Source organism: Passer domesticus, chromosome 1 (assembly GCF_036417665.1).
Source record: "Passer domesticus isolate bPasDom1 chromosome 1, bPasDom1.hap1, whole genome shotgun sequence".
Lineage (NCBI taxonomy): Eukaryota > Metazoa > Chordata > Aves > Passeriformes > Passeridae > Passer > Passer domesticus.
In genome coordinates, this window is record NC_087474.1 from 87,412,881 (window position 1) to 87,425,981 (window position 13,101).

At 38.7% G+C, this 13,101-nt stretch overlaps 1 protein-coding gene across 3 annotated transcripts in view; it reads right to left on the reverse strand.

Annotated features, from left to right (window-relative positions):
• Nucleotides 1-364: 364 nt before the first annotated feature.
• Nucleotides 365-13,101, reverse strand: part of TRIO (trio Rho guanine nucleotide exchange factor) — a 243,488-nt gene continuing 230,751 nt past the window's right edge. Inside the window, exons 49-57 of one of the 3 annotated variants that reach the window (XM_064428332.1) lie at nucleotides 12,087-12,334; nucleotides 11,131-11,269; nucleotides 10,749-10,776; nucleotides 9,762-9,924; nucleotides 7,648-7,769; nucleotides 5,989-6,067; nucleotides 5,185-5,385; nucleotides 4,618-4,756; nucleotides 365-3,093 (exon numbers count right to left, since the gene is read on the reverse strand). In XM_064428332.1, coding sequence (XP_064284402.1) covers nucleotides 2,551-3,093; nucleotides 4,618-4,756; nucleotides 5,185-5,385; nucleotides 5,989-6,067; nucleotides 7,648-7,769; nucleotides 9,762-9,924; nucleotides 10,749-10,776; nucleotides 11,131-11,269; nucleotides 12,087-12,334 — 1,662 coding nt within the window. In that variant the 3' untranslated portion in view covers nucleotides 365-2,550. Of the gene's footprint in view, nucleotides 3,094-4,617; nucleotides 4,757-5,184; nucleotides 5,386-5,988; nucleotides 6,068-7,647; nucleotides 7,770-9,761; nucleotides 9,925-10,748; nucleotides 10,777-11,130; nucleotides 11,270-12,086; nucleotides 12,335-13,101 lie in introns of those variants that run through there. The other 2 variants (XM_064428352.1, XM_064428342.1) reach the window with 2 other exon arrangements.

Sequence of the window (13,101 nt, forward strand, 5' to 3'; positions counted from 1 at the left end):
ACAGGGATAGGAAAGGAGCAGGGAAAAAATAATTCTGTATACAATGCAGCCACAAACACAAACACTCTGTATTCTTCCCTGACCTTTCACTTAATTTTGAATTGTGAACAGTTACTGATAGCAGAAAAGGGAGGAAGATAAATATACACAATAAGAAACTTTTCTGCTTTATGAGTTTAGCTGCAAATCCCAAATCTTTATGCTTGAAAGTAACTTTTCGTCATAATGCATCTGGAATGCCTAAAAGTCGTGGGAAATCTGTTCTTCTGAAATACAGTCCTGTGGTCTTTAACTGGGAACATCTGGTAGAAAACTCTACTGGTCAAAATGTACTAGCTAATAAAGACCAGAATACATTTCCACATTTAGGGAGTTATGCATGTTTTATATAAAAGCATTCATGACATTACAAAGCAATCAACACTTAAAGCAAAGGCAAATATTATTTTGTAAGGCATGAAGGAAAGATACATCATTGCAATTTAAAATGAATTTTATGGCAATAAAATAACATACTTTTTTAAAAAATAACAGAGCCAAATTAAAATATAGCCAAACCTAAACTGTCAAACTTCTTAAAGCAAGAGATCAGACAATTATGTCAAATATGTTTAATTTTTTTCAAAATAACTGATGGCAAAATAAAATATTTACATCATGTCATACTGTGTAAACATGTAACATCACTGTACAAAGAAATATACATGCAAAATAAAGCAAAAAATTTAACTAAAACAATAAAGGAAAATAATACACAAACATAATGATATGAGGTTGGTACGAATAACGAATACACATCCAGTTTCGAAGTCAGTTGTTTTCTTTTAAAAAGTTTCTGTACAACTTTACAAAAAAACCCAAACAAAACAAAACAAAACAAAAAAAAGAATAAATAGGATTCAGTGGAAGCCACAAAGCTCAAAACTAACCCAAGCTAGGTTATGGCTTAACACCCATATATCTAACTCTTGTGGGATGTCGGCTTGGTTTCCTTAAACATGGCATTTCACACAAACAAAGATGACAACACACCCACATGAACTCAGTGATGCACAGAAAACCATCTCTGTCTTTTTAAATATCTCACGCTAATATTACTTCAACCTTAAAAACAGTTACTAAGACAATTACATTACATGTCCAATTCTCCTCATCTGACTGCTACTTGCCAAATATATTCTTCACCAAAGACCACAAGATTAATTTGTTCATTTCACAGAAAGAAGTAAAAAAACAGATTTGAAAATTCTAAAAAGTAGTTAAGTGTTGAGACTGATTTGGGGAAAGTCAGACTTTGGCATTTTAAATATAATAGTAATAATTTTAAAAAGTGTCACTCTACTTCTTAACCAGTTTGACATTTGGGATACTAATCTCTCTCTCTCTCTCTTAATTTTTTTTCTTTTTAACAATCCTTAAAACTGACTAGTCTTGACTAAATTCCATGCTAATCCTCATCTTAAACTAATAATGACAGTGTGGTACAACACACCCGCCCATGCCCACCCAGACCCCCCAATCACACAAACAAAACCATAAAGCTCGCCGTACTATGTGCTTTTTCTATATATTTATTACAGTTACAACAGAGGTCCTCATAAATAGTTGCATAAAATGTTAAAGCCACAACATTGCACATGATATGAAAGAAAACAAAATCCCAAATGAGTGCATTTACAGTATTTCATCCTGCTGTATACTGCTTGACAATTGGGTCAGCAAGCTGGGCACCAACCCAAAGTTCTTTTCTAGGGGGACAGTGACTACTGCCCCAAACTGAAGACCCGCACAGTGGTATACCACCATTTAGGAAGAAGGGGGGAAAAAAGGATGAGAAGAGGGAAAAAAAATTACAGACCGAAGGCAGGTAACAGTCTATATACAAGTAAGGCCTACATTTTATCAGAGCAAAACAATTCATTCTATTTGTATGCAAAATCTTTTGAGGTTGGATGCACTTAAAAGCAGAGTCTGATCTCAGTGCACTGCTACGTGAGATACATACAGGCGAGGCAACTGGAAAGCTCTAGGACCAAGTGAAAACCAGATGTTATAAATGGAGGCCGTACCAATGGGCAGCCATTTTAGTGAGTCTTCTCCAGGCATGATCTGATTTTTGTTTAACACCAGTGCTTTAAACATAGGCATTTCTTCCTTGAATAAATCTTGAAAACGGTAGCTAAGTTCACTTGCAAAATTCAACTCTTGTTTATTAAAAAAACTATTTTTTTTTGCAGAAACCTGAATAAAATACTGTTGCTGTATCGCTTGTGACTGCTTTTTGCAGAGTACAGTGCTATTGTCCTCCACCCCCGTGAAGTCTGCATCTCCAGTCCCCCGCGCCGCCCTGCGCGGGTCCCTGTGGAATGCATTTGCACACGAACATTCACTAGCAGCTGGTTGGCTTGGGGTTTGCTTTCCTCAAAATTCAAGTCAACAGCTGATTGGCAGGAGGAGTCTATCTCCAGTCTGATTGATTGGCAGGAGGAGTCCATCTCCAGTCTGATTGATTGGCAGGTGAAAGAGAATGAGAGAGAACTTCAAGCAAGGTCAAACTCTTGGCAAGAGCCTGCTCTGTAAGAAGTTTTTAATGCTACGGATGGGTCGAACATCATTCTGGTGTTTTCGCCGCTCAATGAACGAAGTCAGTCTGGATATATCAATGCTGTCAGCACTTTTGCTATTCCCCAGCTGCAGCCATTGCTCCTGGAGGGCCAGTGCAGCCGAGGGACGCTTAGCTGGGTCATCCTGAAGTAGGAAGCATACAAAATCTTTGGCCTTCTGGCTAACTCCTTTGAAGTAGTCATCTGGGAAACTAAAGTCTAAGCGGCAAATATTCAGGCAAGTTTCCTCTACGCTTTCATCCAGGAAAGGAGAGACGCCACTAAGAAGGACATAAGTGAGCACTCCAATGCTCCAAACATCTGAAGTGAGTGAAACAGGATTTCCAAGAATAATTTCAGGAGCTGCAAACTCTGGGTTTCCAAGTAACTGGTGGATATAATACGTGGTATTGAGCTGGACTGCATCTCCAAAGTCAGCCAGTTTTATTGTTGGCTTAGTGGAACTCTGGTCCACCAAAATATTTTCAGGCTAGAAAACATAAAAGCAAAAGTTAAAATGTCTTTTTTCAAGTCAGTCTCACACACATTTAACTGCTTCCCAGCAAGTATGGTCAGCCCTAGAACATAAACAGCTGCACTCTATAAGGATCACTGCAGAAGGCCAGCTCTGCAAAGCTAAGGCAGTCTTAACAAGGCTTCCCCAGACCAACCAGCAGGTGGGCTCTTGCCTATTGCAACATGCAATGAATGTGCTTTAGCTCTTGTAGCTGCTGGCACTATATTTTTTGCAGGAAATATAGCTCTGCCAGTTAATACTTCAGTTGTTCATAACAGCAGCTTTGCAAAGCTTCACAGGAACTGCGTTTCAAAACTTAAGCTTAAGGAACAACAATTATGAATAAAGCAACTGCTCCATTTGTTTTACAACAGAGACAACAAAACCCTTGCATTTAAAGACTGGAAGACTTTGTAAATATTTGCATGATGCTTTCAACAGAATCCAGCTTTATTTAGCAACTCTTTCATGTAATGCAGCTCTACAGATGGAAGACAAACCCTGTTAGGAGACTATGGCAGCAGAAGATTCTGCTGGATGCATATGACTTCAAGAGAACTGTCCCATTATTGGTGAGCTGAAAGTGCACTTATTTCTACAGTTTTATTTCTAAAGCTACTGCTGCTGTAGCTGTGATCTCTGCAAAGTAAGAGCAACTTACCTGCAACTACTTTTTAATTAGTTCATCTGTATGTGAGACTAGAACAAGTACTGGTGAACTCTATATAGCACATTAGAAAAAAATTAATGGCATGAAGACCCAAAACTGGTTCTGCTTGGAAAACAGAAGTGCATGGAAGAAACAGACTCGGTTTTTTGCTTCTTCTCACCATGACCCCATTTGGCTAAGGAGACCCTACCTACAAAGATGACTTGTCAATGCTAAAATTATTATTCATATACAGGTGAAAAAAAAAAGTAAGGAGTAAGTTTTTAATTAATATTTACATTGAGACCTTCTCACATAGTTTTTTAAACCAGAATGCATAAAACACTTGTGGCTCAAGTAACACCAAAGGGAAGAACAAAGGCCCAAAGAGGCACCATTAATTTAGGTATTACAGCCCTCAAAGTGCAAAGATGAGAAACACTTTTGCATCAAAAGAGGAAAAGCAGTCTCTTTCTGCTCAAGAAGCATAAACTCTATGCTTCTTGAGAAAGAAATAGTCTTCTCGTGCAAGTTTATCAGAAATTAAATAAATAAATGAACAAATAAATAAATAACAAAGCAAAACTTCCTGTTAGCAATTATTTCCAGCACAAAGGGCCACACAGGGCAAGTGAGCTATAAGGAGAAAGCATAGGGAATTTAAAATTTCTGCTTTGCTGCCTGAGTTACCTAAAGCATTTAGGAATGGAGCCCCAAGCCATTGGGGAGTCCTTTATGACTCTCAAAGCATTCCACAGCTCTCTGTTCCTAGCTGCAAGTTTTCTTGAAGAGAGAGATTTTTGTGCCTGGAATAATGCACACTGCCCAGAATCCCATTAACACCTCACCTTTAGGTCCAAGTGTGCTATTCTGCAGTTATGAAGATACTGCACAGCTTCCAGAATCTCTCCCAGGTAGAGTCTGATCTTCCCTTCTGTGAGGTTTCCCCATCGTACGACATAGTCCAGAAGGCGACCCTGGTCAGCCCTGTTAGAATTACAAGGATTGTATTTTGGATTAATCCATGCATCAGAACCGAAAAAACCTCAAGAGGCTACAGGCTACAGCAGTAACTGTAGCCTGCACAGCTTACAACACAGAGGACTGGGGTATGAAGAGGAGATATCACAGCCAGCTACCAGATCTCAATATTCCTAATTCACTTTTGTGGCCATTTGATACAAAAATACTGTTGAACCTTCAGACTAAGATAATCATTCACATGTAAATTTAATATCACTATTTTCTCTCTTCTACTCAACATTTTAGTAACAGCATTAGACAACTGCAGTATTTTACTTAGGTATGTTCAAACTGCTACAAAATTTTAGAGCTCCTTATTAATTAACCACCATAAATACCCCAGAAAGTCATCTGTAGAATTGCATTTTACAGAGAATTTAGAGTCCACACACATTTCTAACACTAGTATGTAGTTGGTGGAGGTCTCAAAGGTATCGAGAAGGCCAATGAGCTGGGGATGCTGGAGATTCTGCATGACTCCAAGTTCATGGGTAACCTGGTCTCGCTTCATCAACTTCTTATTCACAAACTTAGTGGCTACTGCTCGCTTGGTTCCCTTCTGGTCACACCTCTTAACGACAGAAAATCTGCCCCTGGAACACAACAATGAAAAGAAAGATTTCACCAAGAGATGCAATAAGGATATACTGTTACTTGAAAGATATACTCCAAGAGATCTGATTTTAATCTCTAATAAGTTACCCTTACAGAGAAGGTTCTGGGCATGAGAATTTTCAGTGCGTGCATCTACTACAAATTGTGTCTGTAGAAACTTGACAGATATCTGTTATATCATACTTGCAGACAGCCTGTCAGAGTAATAACCAGCTTTCAAAGGTCATCATTAAGTTGGCCTGCTGTATATTCTACAGGAGTTATTTTGCCCATTTTCAGACTACTTCTGTCTGTAGTTTTCATTCCCTAAATAAGAAGGTTGAGGAGAACTTCGCTACAGAAGCAGTGTGAGTCACTGTAAGGGATGCTCAAAAAAGATATCCCTTCAGATAAATCCCTACAATACCACTTCAGCCTAATTGCATTCTGTTTCTGTACTGCCATCTAGTGCTGGTAGAAGTTTTGCTTCCTCACTTCTATTAAATCCACACATTAAGTATTTATCAAGGAGAATTTAATTTTTGAAAGAGAAGTCAGTATTTTGACACAGACAGCTTTGGAGATCAGCATACAGAACGCACCTGCCAAGCTCAGCCACTTCACTATAGTGGGAATCAAAGTTGTCTTTCCAGATTACCATGATCCCATCACTTCCAGGACCTAAACAAACAAACAAAAAAGAGAATGACAGTATGTCCAAGATTTAATACACTCAGATCCCTTGGCTATGGGGGGAATCACCCCATCTTATTAATCTCCATATGAGACACAGGGTGACAGCAGGACAAACTGGGTTATACACCAAGGCAGCCCAGCCAATGCAGTAGAACCAATTCTATAGTGGAAACAACTCAGGTTACAGTGGCAACTGTCTGTACAGGAATGAGTAACCTTAGCAAACTGAGGGAAACAGTAAAAAGAAAAGACATCTTACATTATACCTCATCATCCATAATACACCTGCCACTGGAAAAAGAAGTAGTCAGGCAGTGTAGCAGCTACTTTAGAGAGCAACTCTTATTTTTCAGGAAACACTAGTATAAAAACCAAAATTTCCCTTTCAGCCTCTTTTATATATTGCAACACATTCATCCAAGGGCTTAGCTACTGTCTGTCTTGGGTCAGTGAGCAGGAAGTGCCTGAAATAATCACCACCTCAATACTTTGTCAGTAAAGCACTTACTGTGGCTACCAACAGAGCTCAAAGTGGCACCACTGAATATAAACACCCAAAAATTTCAGATGAGATTTGGAAGGGACACATCTTTCACGGTCTGGTTTAAAATTCCAGGAAAGCAGCAAAGCTCTTTGAAAAAAAGGGAAGAAAGACTACATTTTGAAGAGGTTTGGGACAAGTCCCCATATTAGCTGAGACACTTCATGTCTTGGGGTGTTTTATGTGAGTCAGTTTGAGACAGAGCCATTGTGCTAAAATCTATTAATTAATTCTCACCAGTGGAAAAATATATGGGCCTCACAATAGACTAAACCACCCAGATGGCATCAATTGTTATGAGCTGTCTTGTAAGAAAATTTGTGATCCTGCTGGCTATATTTTCCCTGTTTCTAAAAATGGAGAATTATGAACACTTAGGACAAGAATAAGTGAGTGTACAAACACACCCCAAAACTTACCACTATGTCATCAAACACATAAAAAAAGATCTTTTTTGCCCTTTACTCTCTGCCTGCAGAACACAGGCATTTTTTTATCTTTGCGCGTTTCCTTTTCATTCCTCACAAACATTCAGGTTGCCTTACTTCATGTACTGAAATAGTTCAACTGTAGATCAATGATGCAAAGACAAGAACTAGTTGTATATTCTCCTAAAAATTGTGGCTTTACAGTTCAAGCAAAGGAGAAAAATAAATTACAATGTAATGCTACTCTTTTCTTATCTGTACACTTTAGAAATTATGTGAGCATCATAACATTCACTGAGACTAAACTAAGAATGCTGATGATAAAATATGATTTTATCAGTGTATTTTAACTACTGCTGGTGATACGAATCCATGTTGACAGTACTGTGGAATGTGTGCATGAACCTCTAATCCGTTATATCCTAAAACTGCACCTACTCCTGCTGAAACAGGCACTATATTACAGGTAAAAAGGGTTGTTGTCAATACTCCTTTAACAAAGGGGTGCCCAGGAGCTGAGCTTTTCTTTTTACTCTTCTGTGGGTACCAGGCACTTCAACTGTACCTAGGCTCTAGAAGGAGGCAGACAGGCCTACCTAAAACTCGTAGACTGGCGGAGGATGAAACCGAACCCATGTCGTTTGCAGCTATGCACGTGTAGATACCATCGTCTTCCGCAGTGACGCCAACGATCTTCAGCGACGCCTCTCCCAAGTCACTGCGAAACACAAGGGCAGCTGTTAACTTTACAGTAACTGCACAGACCTTAGGCTGTGAAAATCAGACAAAGTTAGGTTGATATTCTTTATGCTTCTTATTCTCCAGTTCTTATCTCTCTCTGGATGAACACAGTAAAACCCTGCCCTGTCATATCAGAAGTGTCCACCAGAACCCGAGCACTTTGTGTTCATCCAGTATCTTGGAAAGTCCTACAAATCACTAGAAAAACATCCCGACTGACACTCTGTCTCACCATATCTCAGGCTTTACTGTTGGAAAAAACAAGTGCTTCCCCTGTTTCTTCCTGCTTCCTTTACCAAGTTTTTGGAAGCCATATTGAGACAAATATCCATCTTTGCTCTTTCTGAAAGCTTCATTTCCATCCATGACTCCCAGGAGGTGTCAGCTGATCAGTCATTTGTGCTTTCAGAGCATTCAACCCTTTTAAGAGGAGGCTTGCCCTTCAACACAAAAGGCACACTTCACCACAACTCTGGAGACCTCAGAATCTGGGAGAAGGAGGATGGAAAGAAACTAGAGAGGACTTAAGTTTACTCTCTGCTCCAGGGCAGCAACAGCATTAAGCTAGGTAATACCAGAGCAGAAAGACTCTGCAGGCTCTTCTGTAACCTTTCTCACTGTTCAACCACCCTTTTTGTTTGATCCTTTGTCTTTAGAAGTCTGCTTAAAGTTTCCTCTGTGCAATAAATTTCTAGTAGTCTTTTTACTATCTGCCATGGACATGAACAAGAGATAATTTAATTTGCAAGTCTCTTAAAAATGTGAATACTTGGCAAGTCCTCCCTACACCTTTCACCTCTAGGCTCAAACCAATCCTAACATTGTGTTGTTTTTTCACAATATAATGCATATTTCCAACATCTTTTATCAGACTTTCCTTTGGATTCATCTCAGCTGCTACAAGTCATTTTACTGACTGACCTAAAACCTATTTGAAATGGTCTTTACCACACAAAGTCAGGGGGAAAAAAAGGAAGGTAAATTTTAGGAACATAGGAAGATGACACCCTTCCCCAACTCAAAGAACATTTCAGGATTATTTCTAAATATCTGTTAGCCACAGCCAAGATTATTCACTGCATATAATTCTGTAATGAGTAACAGTGAATTAAACCTAGCAAATTTAACTCTTACACATCTCACAACAGCCCTGGATGCAGTAGTAAAGCTGGCACATTGCCTCTGTCTTCCCATTAAAAACAAATGAAAAACCCAAAGAAAAGAAAAAGCAGGAGCAGCAAGAAGTAAAGAAGAGTGAAAACATGCCATCAATTTTGCACAATAAAGCCCTTCATTCTGAATTAAGAGTGTAATTCATAAATACGACACTTCTTCACACTGAAGTTACTCATTAAACTACATTTTCTGTATGTAAAAGATGCTTTTTCAGAAAAAAAATAAATTTAACCTGCAGCTTACTATTCCAAAACAACAAGTTCTCCTGAAAAATTTCTCCTGGTGTTTGAGTTACCAGTTATTCTGTTATGTTCTATCATAGTAAAGCTAAAACCAGAGAAAAGTGTTACTATCCACGCTTCAACAATGAAGCGTGATGTTATCACATCAATAGGAAGCAGAGGCTTCTTTGCAAAACACAGTGGTGTGATGTGAAAGTCACTAATGGAAATAAGGGACTGGCAGAGTCTGTCACAGAAGTGGCATGTCACAACACACTGGTCTGTTTCAAGGACGAGGTCAGTGTGACAGACCACAATGGTTTCTGCAACAGCTAATGAGAAAGAGCAGATTAATTTTATTTTGTTTTTAAAAATCAGCTGATTATACTATTTTGTTACCCTAGCCGTACGCAGAAGTTACACAACATTTCTGGAAAATCTCAGTGATGACATATTTCTGTCTGAGAGCAACCCTATCCTCATGCCTCAAAGCCAAACGTTGTCCCGCACCAGGGGTGCAAATTAAAAACGTAACAGTTTCAGGAGTTCCTGTTGAGCATGGCACAAATTACCTGTAGGAAATGCTGTGATGACCGTCATTGCTCAGTGTGTTATGATCAGGACCTTTCCAAGTAACTGAAGCCTTGGGGCGACCACAGACTTTACACCTAAGCACGATGGTCTCTCCTGTCTCACATGTTACCTCACTCAATGGAATTATAAACTCTGGGGGAACTGGAAAAAGAGAATTAATGACATTAGGTAAAATGAAGCAAATGCATTTAATTTCTATTCCTTGCACTATTTTCTATTAGAAGAAGTAGTACTTTAGATTCCCAAGGTGTATATATGCTGTGCCCTTGGAGCACATTCATGGTTAGGCCCCTTGCTGGGACTACAGGGCTACTGAATTTTTCTCCACATGAACTCGGACACAACACTACTGCTGTGCCCCAGATAACTCTGAAGCCTACCATGGTGAACAAAACAACCAGTTTACGGTAAGTGAGAAAAGTCTACACTGAAAAGTATTTAAAGATGTGCTCAGCTAGGCTATCCTTATATCCAGACAAGTTTGCAAAAACCATTTCATCCACTGAAGACCATAGTGCTTTCCCTTTTCCACAGACTCAAAAACTCAAAACCTTTGTTTCTGTCTATTAAACTAAACCCCAGTTTGGCTCTGACCCCAATGGACCACCATCTTTGTCCTGATCTGCCTCAGCACTGAAGAGGTCCTGAATGTTCCCTAGGGTGGAAGATTGAGAATAAAGCAGCTCCAAATCCTGGCCTTGTTACTTTGCAAATTCAGCAAGGTCACACTTCCATACAGAACACATCATATGGTCCTTGTGTTTTATGTTGTTTTGAACTTGTGAACAAAAAAGTGTTTCTTGCATCTTAAAAAAGAAATATGATGTATTTCATTCTACCTTATCTATAAAGAGCCCATATATATTTTGGTAGAAAGCACTCAGTTCCTGACATAATTCATATCAAGCAAATAATGTTTTAATCAAATTTATTGACTGAAACTTTTAAAAATTAAAGCAACTTACCATCATAAATGTAATTGGGGTTGAGAAGCTGGAAAAGAGAAATTAAAGAATTAATGTCCTGATAATCTAATAATAACTTAAAGAATGGTAGAAAACCAAGCACAGAGATGGATCAAAGTTAGGTGTACCCACAAAATCCAAGAAACACCTGAATACCACAATTCCTGCACCACTCTATTCTTTTTGTGGTATCTTTTTTTTTTTTTTTTTGGTATGATGCTTTCAGGTTCGAAGGTTCTCACTTTCTGTTTTCAGATTTGGCAGAAACTATTCGCTAAAGCCACTGCTGCCTTTGACTCCCTCCTGTGAAGTTCTGACTGAAGCTCCTTTTAAAGAAATCCCAACCCAACTTCTTTTGGAAACGACATCTTTGAACACTTACTTTTACAGAAACCTTGTTGGCAAGTCCTTCTCGGGATTTGCGATAACCATTTTCTAGCTTGCCTTCCCTTTTGCCGTCTTTATCTTTTTTCTCAGATTTCTTCCTTAATCGGAGTGCTGTGTGCCAAGACGTTGACTTCCTGAACACAGAACATGCAACTCTGATCAATTCTTTTCAACTCCCTGTTATGTCCTATATTATCCAGTTTCACATGGCATTGGAAAAGCATGTCAAAATGTTATTTCTATGTATTATAGTACAGTAAAATGAAATGCATTAAATATTCCATAAAGGATGCCATCCTTGTCTAAAACTGTGAACAAGCTAGTGATGTACTCTGAAGTTCAGTATTCCTTGAAATCATTGCTTGAATGGTAAAAGGTGAATACTATAGTTTCTATATGAAAATGCAAACTGTCAATCAAACCGAGCAACAAACAGTATGAAACCCATACCAAATGCAGCCTTACAAAAGCTTTACACAAAATTCAAACTGAACTTTGATATAATTTCTTCCATCACAGAGACGAGAGAGCTGTTCCTAGCATAGAGTAATTTTAATAGGTCTGCGGCTTAAAGCACATATCTAGGAACTCTGAAATCTTGTTTTATTTGAACAAACATTCCCTGTTTTCCTAGACAAAGATGTCTAGACTGGCAACTCATTCTATTAAATAAACAAGTTAAAATAAATGATTTCTGCTCTTAGATAAGGCATTGTTTTCCCAGAAGACTAGGCTACTGAAACTCTTTAATAAAGAATATGTGCTTCTGGGATCTTTTTCACTAGTTTTATTTTGACGGTTGCTAAGGGACCTCTCTAGTACTTGTTCTGCTTGTTGTTCATTTATTTCTCCATGATCACATCAACTTTTGGCCTTAAAGTTCAAAGTCTTCTCTAAATTGGAAGTTTTCTTCCTTCCTCCCCTTCTACACACACACACCCAGGCACTCACTTGATGGTTCCATCAGGGTTGTCAATGATGATTGCACTGGTATGCCCCAAGACATAGCCGGGAATCCAGCCCTCGGCTGCGGGGCACTGATCGGTGGCGGCTCTGAACACCAAAAACATGTTCTGTTGGTTGCTGGCTAGAATCTGCACGACCTCTCCTTGGTAGACATTTATCTCATCCTCCTTCACTGCCGTGTAATTGTGTGTCACCAGCATGGTGGAGATATTGCTACTGCTGCTACTTTCACTCTGCAAGCGTCAATCAGAAGCAGAGAGCAGGAGGAAAAAAAAAAAGAATCAAGTTTAAAACTCATGAAGAAGACAGGCTGTTCTTGGCCTGCTACATTACCTACCTAATCCACTTGGTTTAAACTGTAGTCAAAGAAAAGAGCAATGTTTTCTCTTTTACAGCTGCCTGTGTTGGTTTATCTTGTGCATTAGTCTGATATTTGAACATCTTTATGTAGTACTGCTGCACAAATTTATACCCAATACAGTTACTCAGTATAATTTCCATTAACTACGAGTCAGTTTATTAATAAATCTCAACTTGTCTTCCTTTCAAGCTCAGACACTGAACCGTACATCTTTATCAGGCATCAAAACTATAGTACAAGCATGTAAGACAGTTTTTCATGGTCTTTTAAGTTCAGTTTCCAAATCATAGTCATTAGATAATAATAACTGGAAACTCCAACAATGAAAAATACATGTAGTCTTTCCTAGCACTACCTGTCAGAACTCAGACACTGCCCTTGTGCACACAAAACGTGACAAACTACAAAAGAACAAAACAGGGTTTTGACAGCATCTCTCGAAACCACAAGACTTATCTCTGGTTGCATCTGTATGATCAGATTTATTATTTCAAATGCAGAGGATGAAGTAAATTACTGAAATAAGAAATTATTAATTTGACTGTCAAAATAGACCCACTAAACTGTAAGAATCCCTTCTAATTGATCAGTGACTAAGACAGCTGAATGTTTTTACCTGTTTATCATATACTTTCAACT